The sequence below is a fragment of the Coffea eugenioides genome, chromosome 5 (genome assembly GCF_003713205.1).
Source record: "Coffea eugenioides isolate CCC68of chromosome 5, Ceug_1.0, whole genome shotgun sequence".
Classification (NCBI taxonomy): Eukaryota; Viridiplantae; Streptophyta; class Magnoliopsida; order Gentianales; family Rubiaceae; genus Coffea; species Coffea eugenioides.
In genome coordinates, this window is record NC_040039.1 from 7205038 (window position 1) to 7219351 (window position 14314).

General features: G+C 32.4%; 1 protein-coding gene across 1 annotated transcript; it reads left to right on the plus strand.

Moving 5' to 3' along the window:
- The first annotated feature begins 4753 nt into the window (after nt 1-4753).
- LOC113771105 lies at nt 4754-6474 on the plus strand. Its single transcript, XM_027315725.1, has 2 exons — nt 4754-5918; nt 6014-6474. The coding sequence occupies exons 1-2, from the start codon at nt 4754-4756 to the stop codon at nt 6472-6474; spliced, it is 1626 nt and encodes a 541-aa protein (XP_027171526.1).
- The last annotated feature ends 7840 nt before the right edge of the window (nt 6475-14314 follow it).

The following is a 14314-nucleotide window of genomic DNA, read 5'->3' on the forward strand; positions in this document are numbered from 1 at the left end:
TTTTATTAATAAATATTAATATTATGTATAAATATATTAATATAATTAATATAAATGTACAAATGTATTAATATTATGTATAAATATAAAATTAATATTATGTATATTAATATAAATGTATAAATGTATTATAAATGTATTATATTATATATAATACATAATATAAATGTATATTATAAATATACATTAATATATATTATTTATAATTGTACATTTATATAAATGTATAACATATCAAATATAAATTATATATTATATTATATATAATTTATATAATATATAATATTCATATAAATATATTATAAATATATAAAAATATTTTTTAAATAAAATAAAATATTTATAATATGTATAAATAAATAAATAAATATTTAATATATATAATATACATTAATATTAATTATAAATATTATAATATTATAAATATGGTGTTTATATAATATTTCAATTTGTAATATTTATTGTATATTTCATTATATAAATATTTATATAATATCTAATATCTAAATATATAATATATAATTTTTAATTTGTATAATATACATAATATTGTATATATATAATATAATATACATAATATAATATATTTTTACATAATATACATTATTACATTATTACATATTATGTATATTGTATATTATACATAACATTATTATACATTATTATGCACAATAATGTACATAATAATATTGTACATTAGTAATGTATATATTATAATATAATGTACATAATATATTATGTATAAATATTTACACATTTATGTATACAATATTACATATTATGTATATTATATTATATTATGTATAATATACAATATTATGTATAATATTAATGTATATAAATATTTATATAATATAATATATATAATTTTCAATTTGTATATTTCAATTTATATATATAATTTTCAATTTGTATATTTCAATTTATATTAATATAATATATAGATATATATATAATATACATAATTGAAATATACAAATTGAAATATACATATGTAATTGTTTTTTATATAATGTTTGGATACGGTGTTTTTGGAGTTGTTTTGGAAATACACTTTACTGTAGCATTTGGAATGTGAAAAACAGTTTTTCAAAAACAGCCCCAAAAACAAGGGATCCAAACGGACCCTTAGTATATTGGTCAAATTTCATCTTTTCAATTGTTAAAATTAAATCATTTCATTGGAACTTCTTCCGTTGATGTTAATTCAACCAAGACATATCTAAATCTGGCTGGTAAATGATTTTGTCAAGAGATTGAAGTTAGCAGATGAATGCACAATATAAAAAATATCCTAGAATGATAGAAATAAAATAATGTAATTTATTTACTCTAATACCTTTTTTTGAAATTGAAGCTATTATTTAAATATTTATTTTATAGATGTTTATAAGCTCTATTGGCTGCTCTAGTTTTTAATGTCTAGAAGTATGATCCTTGATTAGCAATATTGTTTTGTTTATAATTGATCATATTATTATGATTTTATGTATGGTCCTAGAATGATCACATTCTTTTTTGTTTATTATGCATAACATTATGGGTATCAGTATTATCTAAAATGCTCAACAACTATTTGACAAATATTAGATTCATGGTTTCAATGTAAATGATATTTTTAAAAAACCACTTTCAAAGAAAGAAAAAATGTTATGATGATAACAATTTGCATTTGTCAAAATATTTAATACCAAAAAATATGAAAATTTTGGGACAAGATAATGACGTGCAAAACTCGTGAGTGATATAAATGGTGCTGATGTACGGGGCTAGCTATTTCATTTGGACCTTGATGGATGCAGTGGTTATGACCTTAATTTTTTACCTTATTGGATTAATCATGTAAAATGAATTGAATTCCGACGTTGTCAGCAAAATGTCATAGATTTTCTTCCAACAATAGCCTTAATCATCCGTAAATGATATCTACATCTTGATTCAAGAATAAAGATGGATTAAGGCCGGACCTGAAAGATGGTAGAGCAGAATGTGATAATTCCCTGCAAATTTCAGACTGTTCTCTGGTCTCAGTTCTAATTCTTGTTCCTATGGATTGGTATTGCGTCATTCTACCCTTACTTTGTTCTAGGTAAGCCTAGCTGCCTACCTGCATTTCGAGCAGAAAAATGAAAATTAGGTTATAGACAAGCTGAAAACATTTGCAATTCCATGTCCAGATTTATGCGTACAGTCTAAAAGATGCTACTGGTATAGAATCAACTAATACAATGGCAATGATAAATTTGATAATGAAACTGAAGATCAAAATTCCATCATGATTAGCAGTAAATACAAAAAAAAATGTGGGTGTTGAAAAGAGTCCTAATGCTACCCCCTCATCGTAGACAATCTATTGGTTGGTACTTAATCTACTAATTGTCCATTAATCCACTTCTTTAAAATGATTTTCATCTAGCACCCGAAGTGACTCATCATTGAAAATGTTAATCTAACCTATGATTGAGCAAGGATAGCCCCAAAAAATATAAAAAGACAAGAGAGAATTTCAGAAGCCTCCTCTGAGGTTTTGACAATTACACTTAAATATCTTCCAATATAAAAAATTACACTGCCCTCCGCATTGACTTTGATGTGGTCAGATGTCATACTCAACAGCAATAAAGTGATTGAAATACCCTCACAAAATCAGTCCCTAAAATACTAGAAATATGGGGAAAGATAAGTCTTCCAAGTATAATATTTTTATAAGCAATTTGGTGCCATTAAGTGTATAACCTTGTTGAAATGGTTTTTTTTTTTGTCTGGGATTGCTTATTATGGTTATTCAATCAACTTGAAGTGTATGACCTTGTTATTTATTATATTTAATACTTCTTTTAGTTTATTTAGTTTATAGTGCTTTGTATATTTGGAATCTTTGATTTTGAAGCATGGTAGATAAACTCCTAAATATTGTAGATGAACCATGGCCTTCTAGTTCTGTCACCATATAACTACCAAGGCTCAACTTTTGATGGTACATTCTTATAGTTTTATCCATATTTCAAATGGACTGTACAATCTAAATGAAAATGAATATAACTAGTAAACTTAGGTTGATCACTATCAACATTTTGGTAGGTGACACTGTATTGCAGCCAATGCTTTTTGATTTTTGAACTTGTATTGGATCTTCTCATCTTTGACTACTTACTTCTTTAGCTTCATTGCCATCAAATCACTTGAAATAGCCATACTTAGAATAGCAAAAATATAACTTGCTAGGATTTTTTTTTTGCTTTCAAAAATTTTAATTGTTGCTTTGCATCAGTGCCCACAGTTTCTGTTTTTGATCCCCAATGATGTGCTTGCATGAAATAAGCTCCAATGATAGTTTGATGAAGACATATTTCTTTGGTTGCCTTTGTATTCAGCTGAAATTGGCTTCTGTTTTTCGCTCATTCACTAGCATTTTATGCCTATATATTGTCCACAAAGTACCGTTGCACTTCCAATGGTTCTTGAAGAACTTTACTATTCAGAATACTAATTTGTTAATGTTATTTTCATGTTCTAAGTGTATCAACTTGGTGCCAAATTTTCTTCCTTTTTTAAATGCCATTTTTCTTGCCCAAAATTTTAACTCATTTTCTTGTAGATTCAATGAGCGCAAACTTGGAATATAATTGTTTGACAAGACCGATTCATTACTTCTGAGATTACAAAATGATTTTCTTTTCTGTGGTGTTCAAAGTGCATTAACGGTTTCTCTTAGCAGCCAATGTGCATTGCATATAGAAATCGATAGCTCCATTTTGCTACAAATAGCTTGAGCTTCTGCATTCCAGTAATGGCATAGCTCTGTTTCTTCCTGCTTCTCTCTTTACCTCCAGTAATGTTCATTGATGTTACCTGAAGGATAATTTCAAATTTTGATACGGGAAAGTCCTCAATCCAGAAGTCCTAAAAATTTTGCACTCCACTCAATAATCAAGAGGAAGAGCTGGGCAAAGTTTTCATGACTTCTATTTCTTGTATGTAGTCAGCTGATCAGGGAATGAATCAACAATGAGGAGAATGTTTAATTTCCTTTTCTACTCCCACAGTTGACTTGATTTTTATGATTATGTGCATGAAATTGTACTCCTGAGACCAAAAAAAGATTATGAGTATAAAATAAAAAGCTAGATAGATTCTCTTCTTTCTTTCACATTTCACTACACACCAGAGATGTATCTATACTTTGATGGAAATTTAGTAAGATTCTTGAATTTCACCTTTAGTCTTCATGCTCATGTGTTTGTTTAACCTTTGACATTTCAGATTGAAGTTAGGAGTTTTGCGAAGACGCGAGTGCAGGAGTTGGTACGAAGGGCTTTGTTCTGGTATTAGGTAAATAAAATTTCTATCCGCTTGCTTGCAAATTCTGTTTTTACAGCTTGTTGAGAAATTTTGCATTTTGTTGATTTCCTTTATTTGCTGGGCTGCTTGATTTAGTAGACTGTAAATTCTTGAACTTGAAATTAGGGACTTGTAAGCCATGGCCTGAGTTTAAAAAATCAGGGCGCTTCTTATTCTCAATGATTTTATGGGATTTGTCTAGTTTTCTAAGTACTAATGTGTAGTTGTTGTTTTCATGCTCTTGGAAGCTTGTTGGAGGACATTTATTTATATTCAAAGTATGGATAAAAGATGGATGGATTTTCCAAGAACAAGTGAAAAGTACGAGACAGGACTTCAAATGTTTCTAAACTTTGCATTTTCTAGATCAAGTTGTGACGGAAAGATTTTGTGTCCTTGCAAAGATTGCGGCATGGGTGTTTGTGTGACAAAAATGGAAGCATATGATCATTTGAAAGTGGTAGGATTTATCAAGGGTTATAATAATTGGATAGCACATGGAGAACTTTCAAACTACAATGAAGCCACATCTAATTCTGAAAATACATCAATTGGGGTTTCAAATGGGACTAATGACATGCAAGACTTGGTCCATGATGTATTTGGGATACCACATGGAACAAATGAATTGAATACAGAAGGGGACATTCCTGTTTCAGAGGCTGAAAAATTTTACAAATTGATTGATGATTCTCAACAGGATTTGTACAGTGGTTGCAAAAATTTCTCGAAATTGTCTTTCATTATTCGTTTGCTTCACCTAAAATGCCTGGGTAAGATGAGTAACAAGATTTTTAATATGCTTGTTGAGCTGTTGAGAGAAGCATTTCCAGAGGCCATGACTAATTTGCCGTCTTCTTACTATGAGGCTGAGAAATTGATGAATACATTGGGGTTGGGTTATGAAAAGATCGATGCATGTCCTAATGATTGTTCTCTTTATTGGGGTAGTGCTGAGAAAAGGACTTCATGCGAAACATGTAACGAGCTTAGGTGGGTTGCTTCAGAAAATGATCCAACTGGGGAAAAAAGGAAAATTCCTCAAAAATTGTTGTGGCATTTTCCCTTAAAACCTAGATTACAAAGACTATTTATGTCTTCTAAAATTGCATCTCAAATGAGATGGCATGAGGAAAAACGTACAAAAGATGGTTGTATGAGACATCCAGCTGATTCTCCAGCTTGGCAAACTTTTGACCATCTACATCCAGAATTTGCTAAGGATTGTCGAAATGTTAGATTGGGGTTGGCATCTGACGGGTTTAATCCATTCAACAACATGAGTTCTACACACAGTACTTGGCCTGTAGTTTTAATACCATATAACTTACCTCCGTGGATGTGTATGAAGCAACCGTACTTCATGTTGTCCTTGTTAATACCCGGACCATCCTCTCCTGGGAATAATATTGATGTTTATCTACAGCCTCTAGTTAAAGAATTGACCGAATTGTGGGATTTTGGCATTCAAACTTATGATGCATCCCAAAAAGAAAATTTTCAATTGCATGCAGCTCTGTTGTGGACCATTAGTGATTTCCCTGGATATGCAATGTTATCTGGCTGGAGCACTAAAGGTGAATATGCTTGTCCTGTTTGTCACAAGTTCACTCATGCACGACGGTTGACTCATAGTTTCAAATATTGCTATATGGTCATCGGAGATTCTTAGATAGTAAGCATAAATTTAGAAAGCAAGCCCAATTCTTTGATGGCACCGAAGAACATGGAAAGCGACCACCATTGCAAACCGGGGATATGATTGTGAGTGAATTGGGAGACTTGCAAATTAAATTTGGAAAACTTGTGAAAGGTAATCCGAAGCTGCCTTTCAATTGGAAAAAGAGGAGTATTTTCTTTGACTTGCCATATTGGAAAGATAATGTCTTAAGACACAATCTTGACTTCATGCACATTGAGAAGAATGTTTGTGAAAATATTTGGGGGACATTGCTGGATATTGAGGATAAAGCAAAGGACCATTATAATTCCCGCCGTGATTTGAGAGAAATGGGAATAAGAAAAGAGCTGCATCCCATTGAGACAGAACCTGGAAAGGTGTACTTACCTCCATCTTCCTTTGCAATGGATAAAAAACAGAAAACTATGTTTTGCAATGTGCTAAAAAAGTGAAAGTTCCAGATGGTTATGCAGCTAATGTCTCAAGATGCGTTCGAGTAAAATCACCAAGAATTTCAGGGCTTAAAAGTCATGATAATCATATCCTAATGCAGCAATTGATGCCTATAGCTTTGAAAAAGACTTTGCCAAAATCAGTGCGCTATCCTTTGATTCGATTGAGTAGATACTTCAGGCAGCTTTGTTCTAAAGTTATTTGTCCTCAAGATGTGGTTCGTTTGGAAAGTGAAATTGCCGTCATACTCTGCGATCTTGAGAAATGCTTCCCACCAACCTTCTTCGATGTCATGGTGCATTTAGTTGTTCATTTGGCAACTGAAGTGAAATTAGGTGGGCCGGTGTATTATCGTTGGATGTATCCTATAGAGAGGTACTGCTTGTAATTCTCATTATGCCTTAAATGTTTATTCCTTTTTTGCTTTCTTTGATTTGTGGAACTAATTAGAGAGGTTGGAATGATGATACTTTAGGTACTTAGGAACATTAAAATCTTATGTTCGAAATAAAAGTAGGCCTGAAGGTTCGATTGCTCAAGGGTACTTGGCAGAAGAATGCATTAACTTTTGCTCATTGTATCTTGCGGACTATGTTGAGACAAAATTCAATCGTCCAAGCAGAAATGAAGAAGTACATAAGGAAATTGAAGATGGTTTAGATATATTCTCTGAATCAGGACATCCTTTGGGGAGGGGCAAGCCAACAGTCTTTGATGCTCATATCTTGAGTAAAGCACATCAGTATATTTTATTTAATTGTGATGCTGTCACACCTTACATAGAGTAAGTTCAACTACAACTTGATGCATTAAAATTTTATTGTAGAATTCAATGCATGATTACAATTTTGACTCATGTACTTCTAGGCAGCATCGTATATTGATAGAAGAATGACATCCTCAAATTCCACAGCATCTAAAAGAGCGCTTGCACAGCGAAAATTTTGCATGTTGGTTTGCTGAACATGTAAGTAAAATTCTGAATATTAAGTACAATTTGAATTGTAGGACTTCAAATATAGTTTCATCTTTTTTTTATTTATTTATTTACTCTTTTTTTTTTTACAGATTGACAAGTTAGAACTTCCTCAAAATGTTTCGGTGTTGAGAGAGTTGAGGTTCCTTGCTAAAGGTCCAGATGTTGTTGGAATCCAACATGACAGGTTTGTTGTTAATGGATTTCGGTTTCACACCAAAGAAGTTGAGAAGAAAAGAAAAACGCAGAATAGTGGTGTTACAGTCAATGCAACAACATCCAATTTTGCAAGTATAAGGGATCAAAATCCAGTTTTGAGTGAACTAGTTTACTTCGGCGTCTTGAAAAAAATGATTGAATTAATTTACGGAGGTCGTCGGGTGGTGTTATTCGAATGTGATTGGATATCAAATGGTTCGAGAATTAAACAAGATGCTGATGGGTTTACTTTAGTCAATTTTGCAAACGTGAGGCCTCATGTTGAGCCATTTATACTCGCTTCACATGCATCACAGATTTTTTATGTGGAAGATCCAACTGATAAGGATTGGCAAGTGGTTATCTCTACCACTGCAAGAGCTGGATATAACATGGGCACAACTATGGATGTTGAGACATATTTGCAAAGTGATGTTGGCAATCCTGTTGTTGAGAATGAAAATGAGGAAATTAGTTGGGTTCGTAAGAATGGACTTGGGATTGAAGTTGATTTGTCCCAATATAATTTGATTTAGAATCTTTTATAGCTTTGAAGCTTACTGGCCCTATTCTTCTCTGTTTCAATTGCTAGGCCTAGGCTTTATTTCCTTTTGTCGATGGGTTTTGCATTTTTTTTTTGTATTTTACTAATATGACCGACATTCTTAGTTTTTTGTCATGTTAAGCCTTCTGACAGATGTGATAAAAGACTTGGTGTTATTAGTTAAAACTAGTGTATTAATTTGCCTCTTTAAGGCCTTTCTTTCATTGATACTCCCATGGTCCAGTTTTTGGATTTCTAGTCTTGGTTAGTAATCGTCAGTCTTATTCATAAAAATGGTATTGGAATGATTTTTCTTTTAATGGCATGACAACAATTGGCAATCGAGGCTATGATTTGGGGAGAACAATTGGCAACGTACGGAATGTGCAAATCATTTCAGACCAAACATAAAACTATCCAACTTTCCAAGGAACCCATTACTCATTTTAAGAGCCCAATGGGCTGGATAAATACTGGTCATTATTTTATAAGCAATTCCATTAATTGTAAGCTGTAATATTACATTTGTGAATCATTATATTATGGCCAATTCTTTTTCCCAATAACCCGAGGTCTAATTTTTTATCAATAGAAATATTTTGAAACTTTAATCTATAAATTTCTTAAATAATTTTTTAATACCATGAAAAAATTATTTTTTAAACCAATAACAATACAAAAAGTTAATTCTGATAGAGCTTTCTAGTCCAACTGATCTTTGATCGAATTTAATCGGTTTAGTCACAATTTTAGATTATCCTTCAAAGTGAAAAGGAGACACGATCGAACCGATCAAGCACGATCGAATCGATCAAACCGATCAATACGTTAACACAAAGTTCCTATGGCAATTGCTTTAGGAATTGAAAACATTGAATATATATATATATATGTTTATGTTCAATCAATGCGTTGTAAGTGTAAGCCTAAGGTTAATCATTGAAAAGTTTAATATTAAGATCTTGTAAGTGATAGTAAGCTTCTAATTAACACAAAGTTCAATGGCAATTGCTTTGGAATTGAAAACATTGAATATATATATATGCTTATGTTCAATCAATGCGTTGTAAGTGTAAGCCTAAGGTTAATCATTGAAAAGTTTAATATTAAGATCTTGTAAGTGATAGTAAGCTTCTAATTAACACAAAGTTCAATGGCAATTGCTTTGGAATTGAAAACATTGAATATATATATATATATATATATATGTTTATGTTCAATCAATGCGTTGTAAGTGTAAGCCTAAGGTTAATCATTGAAAAGTTCAATATTAAGATCTTGTAAGTGATAGTAAGCTTCTAATTAACACAAAGTTCAATGGCAATTGCTTTGGAATTGAAAACATTATATATATATATATATATGTTTATGTTCAATCAATGCGTTGTAAGTGTAAGCCTAAGGTTAATTATTGAAAAATTCAATATTAAGATCTTGTAAGTGATAGGAAGTTTCTAATTAACACAAAGTTCAATGGCAATTGCTTAGGAATTGAAAACATCGAATATATATATATATATATATATGTTTATATTCAATCAATGCGTTGTAAGTGTAAGCCTAAGGTTAATCATTGAAAAGTTCAATATTAAGATCTTGTAAGTGATAGGAAGTTTCTAATTAATACAAAGTTCAATGGCAATTGCTTAGGAATTGAAAACATTGAATATATATATATATATGTTTATGTTCAATCAATGCATTGTAAGTGTAAGTCTAAGGTTAATTATTGAAAAGTTCAATATTAAGATCTTGTAAGTGATAGGAAGTTTCTAATTAACACAAAGTTCAATGGCAATTGCTTAGGAATTGAAAACATTGAATATATATATATATGTTTATGTTCAATCAATGCGTTGTAAGTGTAAGCCTAAGGTTAATTATTGAAAAGTTCAATATTAAGATCTTGTAAGTGATAGGAAGTTTCTAATTAACACAAAATTCAATGGCAATTGCTTTGGAATTGAAAACATTGAATATATATATATATTCAATGTTTATGTTCAATCAATTCTAATCCCAATGTTTGTCAATGGAAACTTCATGTATTCACAAGTTAATTTTCTTGTTTCATAAACTAATTCGATCCTTCCAATGGCTTGTTAGACTACAAGCCATACATAATTGCTAGCAGCATAAAATAAATTGAGTAAGCGAAAACATTTTGATTAAAAGAATGTTTTTTGTTAGCTTCTCTTGAATTTTTAATTATTTTTATATTTTTAGTTGTTATATTACACTGTATATAGCTTTAACAAAATTTTTATTTGTTATATTTTTAGTTGTTATATAGCTGTAACAAATTTTTTGATTGTTATATTATATTGTATATAGCTCTTGCAAAATTTTTATTTGTTACATTTTTAGTTGTTATATAGCTTTAACAAAATTTTTAGCTGTTATATTATATTGTATATAGCTGTAACAAGATTTTTAGCTGTTATATAGCTTTAACGAAATTTTGCCCAAGCACACAAAAATTGCTATTAGTAGCGCGGCAAATTGAAAAATTCAAGAGGCTTGACTAATTTACTTTGGCGTCATTAGTACCGCCTTTATTTCAGACATCTTCTCCCTCTCTTGTTGTCCTCTGCCTTTGTCCTCTCTCTCTGTTTCAAGTTCGCACCACCAATTTGAGTCAATTGCCGTCCATGAACTCGCACCCATTTGGGTAACTTGGTTGAGCTCGCACCAGGCAAATCCCTAATTCGACTGTTGTGTTGGCTTGGTGGCAACAAATCAGAAATTAGGGCTTCAAAGCTTGGGTGGTGGGTGGAGTTCAGATCTTGAAGCTTGGGGAAACCGAGAAGTTAGGGATTCAAGCCATAGTTTGAGGTAATTTCAGTATTTTGTGTCTAATTTTGCATTGCATGGTAGACATGTTCTTGCATTGCATGGTAGATTTAGTTTTTTGGCTATTCGATTCCCATCTCTGACAAGCATCTTCTCCATTTCTGAGAAGCACATTTCTAGGTAGAGTGTTTGCTTTGGGGGGTGGTGGTGGTATATTCATTATCTGGAATTGCATGTGAAATTCATGGTGAAAAATCTAATTTTAATGGCTGGAGTTTTGAGTAGGAAATCGCATGACTGTCATAACACTTTCCAGCTTAACCGATGGAATTTCTTGGAGTTGAGTGGATATTTTGGTATAAAGTTTGCTGGAAAATGCTGGTTTTATACTTATTTTGTCTGTTATGAGCCTGTGGGTGTGATTTGTGGCTGGAACTGAAATTTAAAATGATTAAAAGTTGAAGGGAAAAGAAAACTGTGATAACCGAGAGTTGTTACTTGAGTTACAGCTTGTTATCTGAATTTTCTATGGAGAATTATGCTAGGATTGCATGGAATATGTTTATCTCTGATCTTATAGAATATTTACTTGCAAAACTAGTCGGATAATTACTCCCTGCATGTTGAGTTAGGAGGAGGAAAGTAAGGAAGTTAGGGGGGGGAGGAAAACAGTCTTGTACTTGACTGTTTAGCTACTGAAAATCTGCATTTAGCTGAGGACTGAATTACGGTTGCTTTTGCTGGAATTATGTGTTGAAGGTACATATTGTTTGATCCAGATTAAGCAAGGATAGAATAAATACTGAGTGCTTAGTGTTTTCATCCAATAAAAGATGAAATGTTAATGAAACTTAGGAGGTATATTGCTGGAATTTTGTTTGCTCGCTGAAGTGACAATGAGTTGGGTTTGATATGGTGTATTTGGAAACTCTAAGGCAATCTGGTATATAACATCTTGACCCTGTCATTCATGATTCATTTTAGTAAACTTGAGACCTGAAAAGCTAGTGAATTTTGAGAGAAATTAAACAACAAAGGTGAATAAAAGTTGAGTTGGCCGAGAAGGAAGAAATGAAAAGTTTAACCAGCTTTACTCTTTGAGTTGGGTTGGAAATGATTTAATCTTAGTTTATATATCTCACAAGACTTTAAGTTTGGTGTGTGTGTGTATTTGTTGGTAGAATACATTATCCTTAAATCCTTAAGCTGCAGAGGTTGAAACAACCCTCAATTATAACTACTTAAGTGCCTCAAATCCTTAAATTCAGAGTTTACCTACTCAGTTTTGTAGAAAAATTGGTATTAAAAAAAAAGAAAATTTACATATCTCAGATCATCGGCAACTTAGTTGCTGCACTGAATCGTATATTCCCCATTTGTTTCTCTATTCTGTTGACAGCTCCATAGTCTTCCCCTGGTTTATTCTTGAAGAATGCCATTTGTTACTTGTCATGCCAGTTTATTGTTTAAGTAGTACTTCTTTATAATAGCATTTGTAAGTTAAAGAAACTATAGGTAGAGTGTTTGCTCCAATAAATTTTAAACATTTACATTTGTCCCTTTCTTCACTCAAATATTATGCAGGTATGGCCCGTAGAGGTCGAAAATGTAAGCGCGCTGCAAATGGATTGAGAGATGAACCAATTGAGCAACCTCCCTCATGTCATGAAACAAGGCAGCAGCCTCCACTTGGAACAAGCCATGAAAATGTAATTGAACAAGTGCAAGGAGAAGCTGCTCGGGCACCTCAATCTGCAATTCAGAATTCTACATTGGGAATAATACATGAATCAGGTGACCAAGTCACTCAACAAGCTGATGGAGGTTCCAAGTCGCATGAGCACTGCCAGAACTCTCCAATTCAACAATCTCCACTTGGAACAAGGCATGAAGCAACTGAACAAAGTCCAAATCAGGACTCTCGAGGTCCACATTCCAGTGACACCACCTTCATGTCATGCAACTCGGACAATGCAGGTATTACTAACTGTTTTGAACCAATTCCAGAAGTGCATTTTGTTATGTTCATAACTTGCACCTTTTTCTTATTTTATACAGGAAAAGAAACTACAAATGATTCAAGTGAAGTACATCAGAAAACCCGAGGCCCTACATTTATGAAAGAAATTTGGGGTCGGCCTAAGGAACTTCCACGGATTGAGATTAAACTCGATGACAATGGGATCCCAATAAGTGAGAAAACCTCTTTCTCTGAATTCTTGGGCAGTTTGGCTAGGAATGGTATGTATTGTCCAGTAGATGTTGAAACATGGCTTAAGATGCCAAGGAAACTTAAAATGGACATGTTAGAAGTGATAAAGGTAATGGTAGCTTTTGTATTATGTATGCTTTGTACAAAAATTACTGTGAAGTTGTGTTGATTTTCTTGTTGCTAACTACGTTTCAGGAAAGGTTTGCTTTGCCTATGGGACTGGAAGCTTGGACCTTAAGATCTATTGACAAAAAATGGAGAAGCTGGAAGGCAGATTTAAAGGCTAACTATTTTGATCCTGCCGTGCCAAATGCTGAAGCTCGGTTTCAAAAGGACATAAGGGTACGGGAAGAGCAATGGATCAAACTTTGGGCTTATTGGAAAAGTGAAGAAGCAAAGGTACAAATCAGTTACAACATTCTTCATACAGTTGTGTTTATTCAATGCTGTAATCTTGCTTTTGATTTTGAAATTTAGAAACTAAGTGAGAGGAACAAGAAAGCTAGAGGGGAGAAGAAGATGAACCACACAACCAGAAAAAAGTCATTTGCTCATCTTCGGAACCACTTGGTGATACCTCATCAACTTTTTAGTTGCTAATTTTTTTTGCTCGTACATGTTTCATTATGTTAGCTTGTTTTTTAATTATATGCTAAATGCTAAAACTATAATTAAAACGATTCAATTTCTTATAGGCTAAACAGTTGGGAAAACCTCCTACTAGAGTAGAAATGTTCAATAAGTTTTATACCCATGCCGATGGAACTCCATCAAGTACCATAGTTGCTGAGAATTTGGTAAGAATCCTAGAACACAAGCCTATCAATTCTACCATGGATGTTTTCAGACAGTCTTTTGCAATAACAAGTGTTTTCCTTTATTATGTAGGAAAAAATGACTGAGCTGAAAAATCAGCTTCCATCGGATTCGCAAGATCCAGTTGGTCGCGATGATATATTTGCCCAGGTGGTTGGGCAAGACAAACATGGTCATGTTCGCTTGTTTAGTGACGGTGTGAATCCAACAGACTTATGGGAAAACATTCCTAGTTGCAACACATGCTACCGTATAAGTGTTCAACAACAGTCAACATTGGTCTTTTTGGAGGAAAGACTT

Excerpts from the sequence above, each read along its gene's own strand:
- LOC113771105 (XM_027315725.1), top strand. The coding sequence starts at position 4,754 with ATGGGTGTTTGTGTGACAAAAATGGAAGCATATGATCATTTGAAAGTG. Across the intron at positions 5,919-6,013 it reads ATCTGGCTGGAGCACTAAAG|ATAGTAAGCATAAATTTAGA; the intron begins GTGAATATGCTT and ends GGAGATTCTTAG.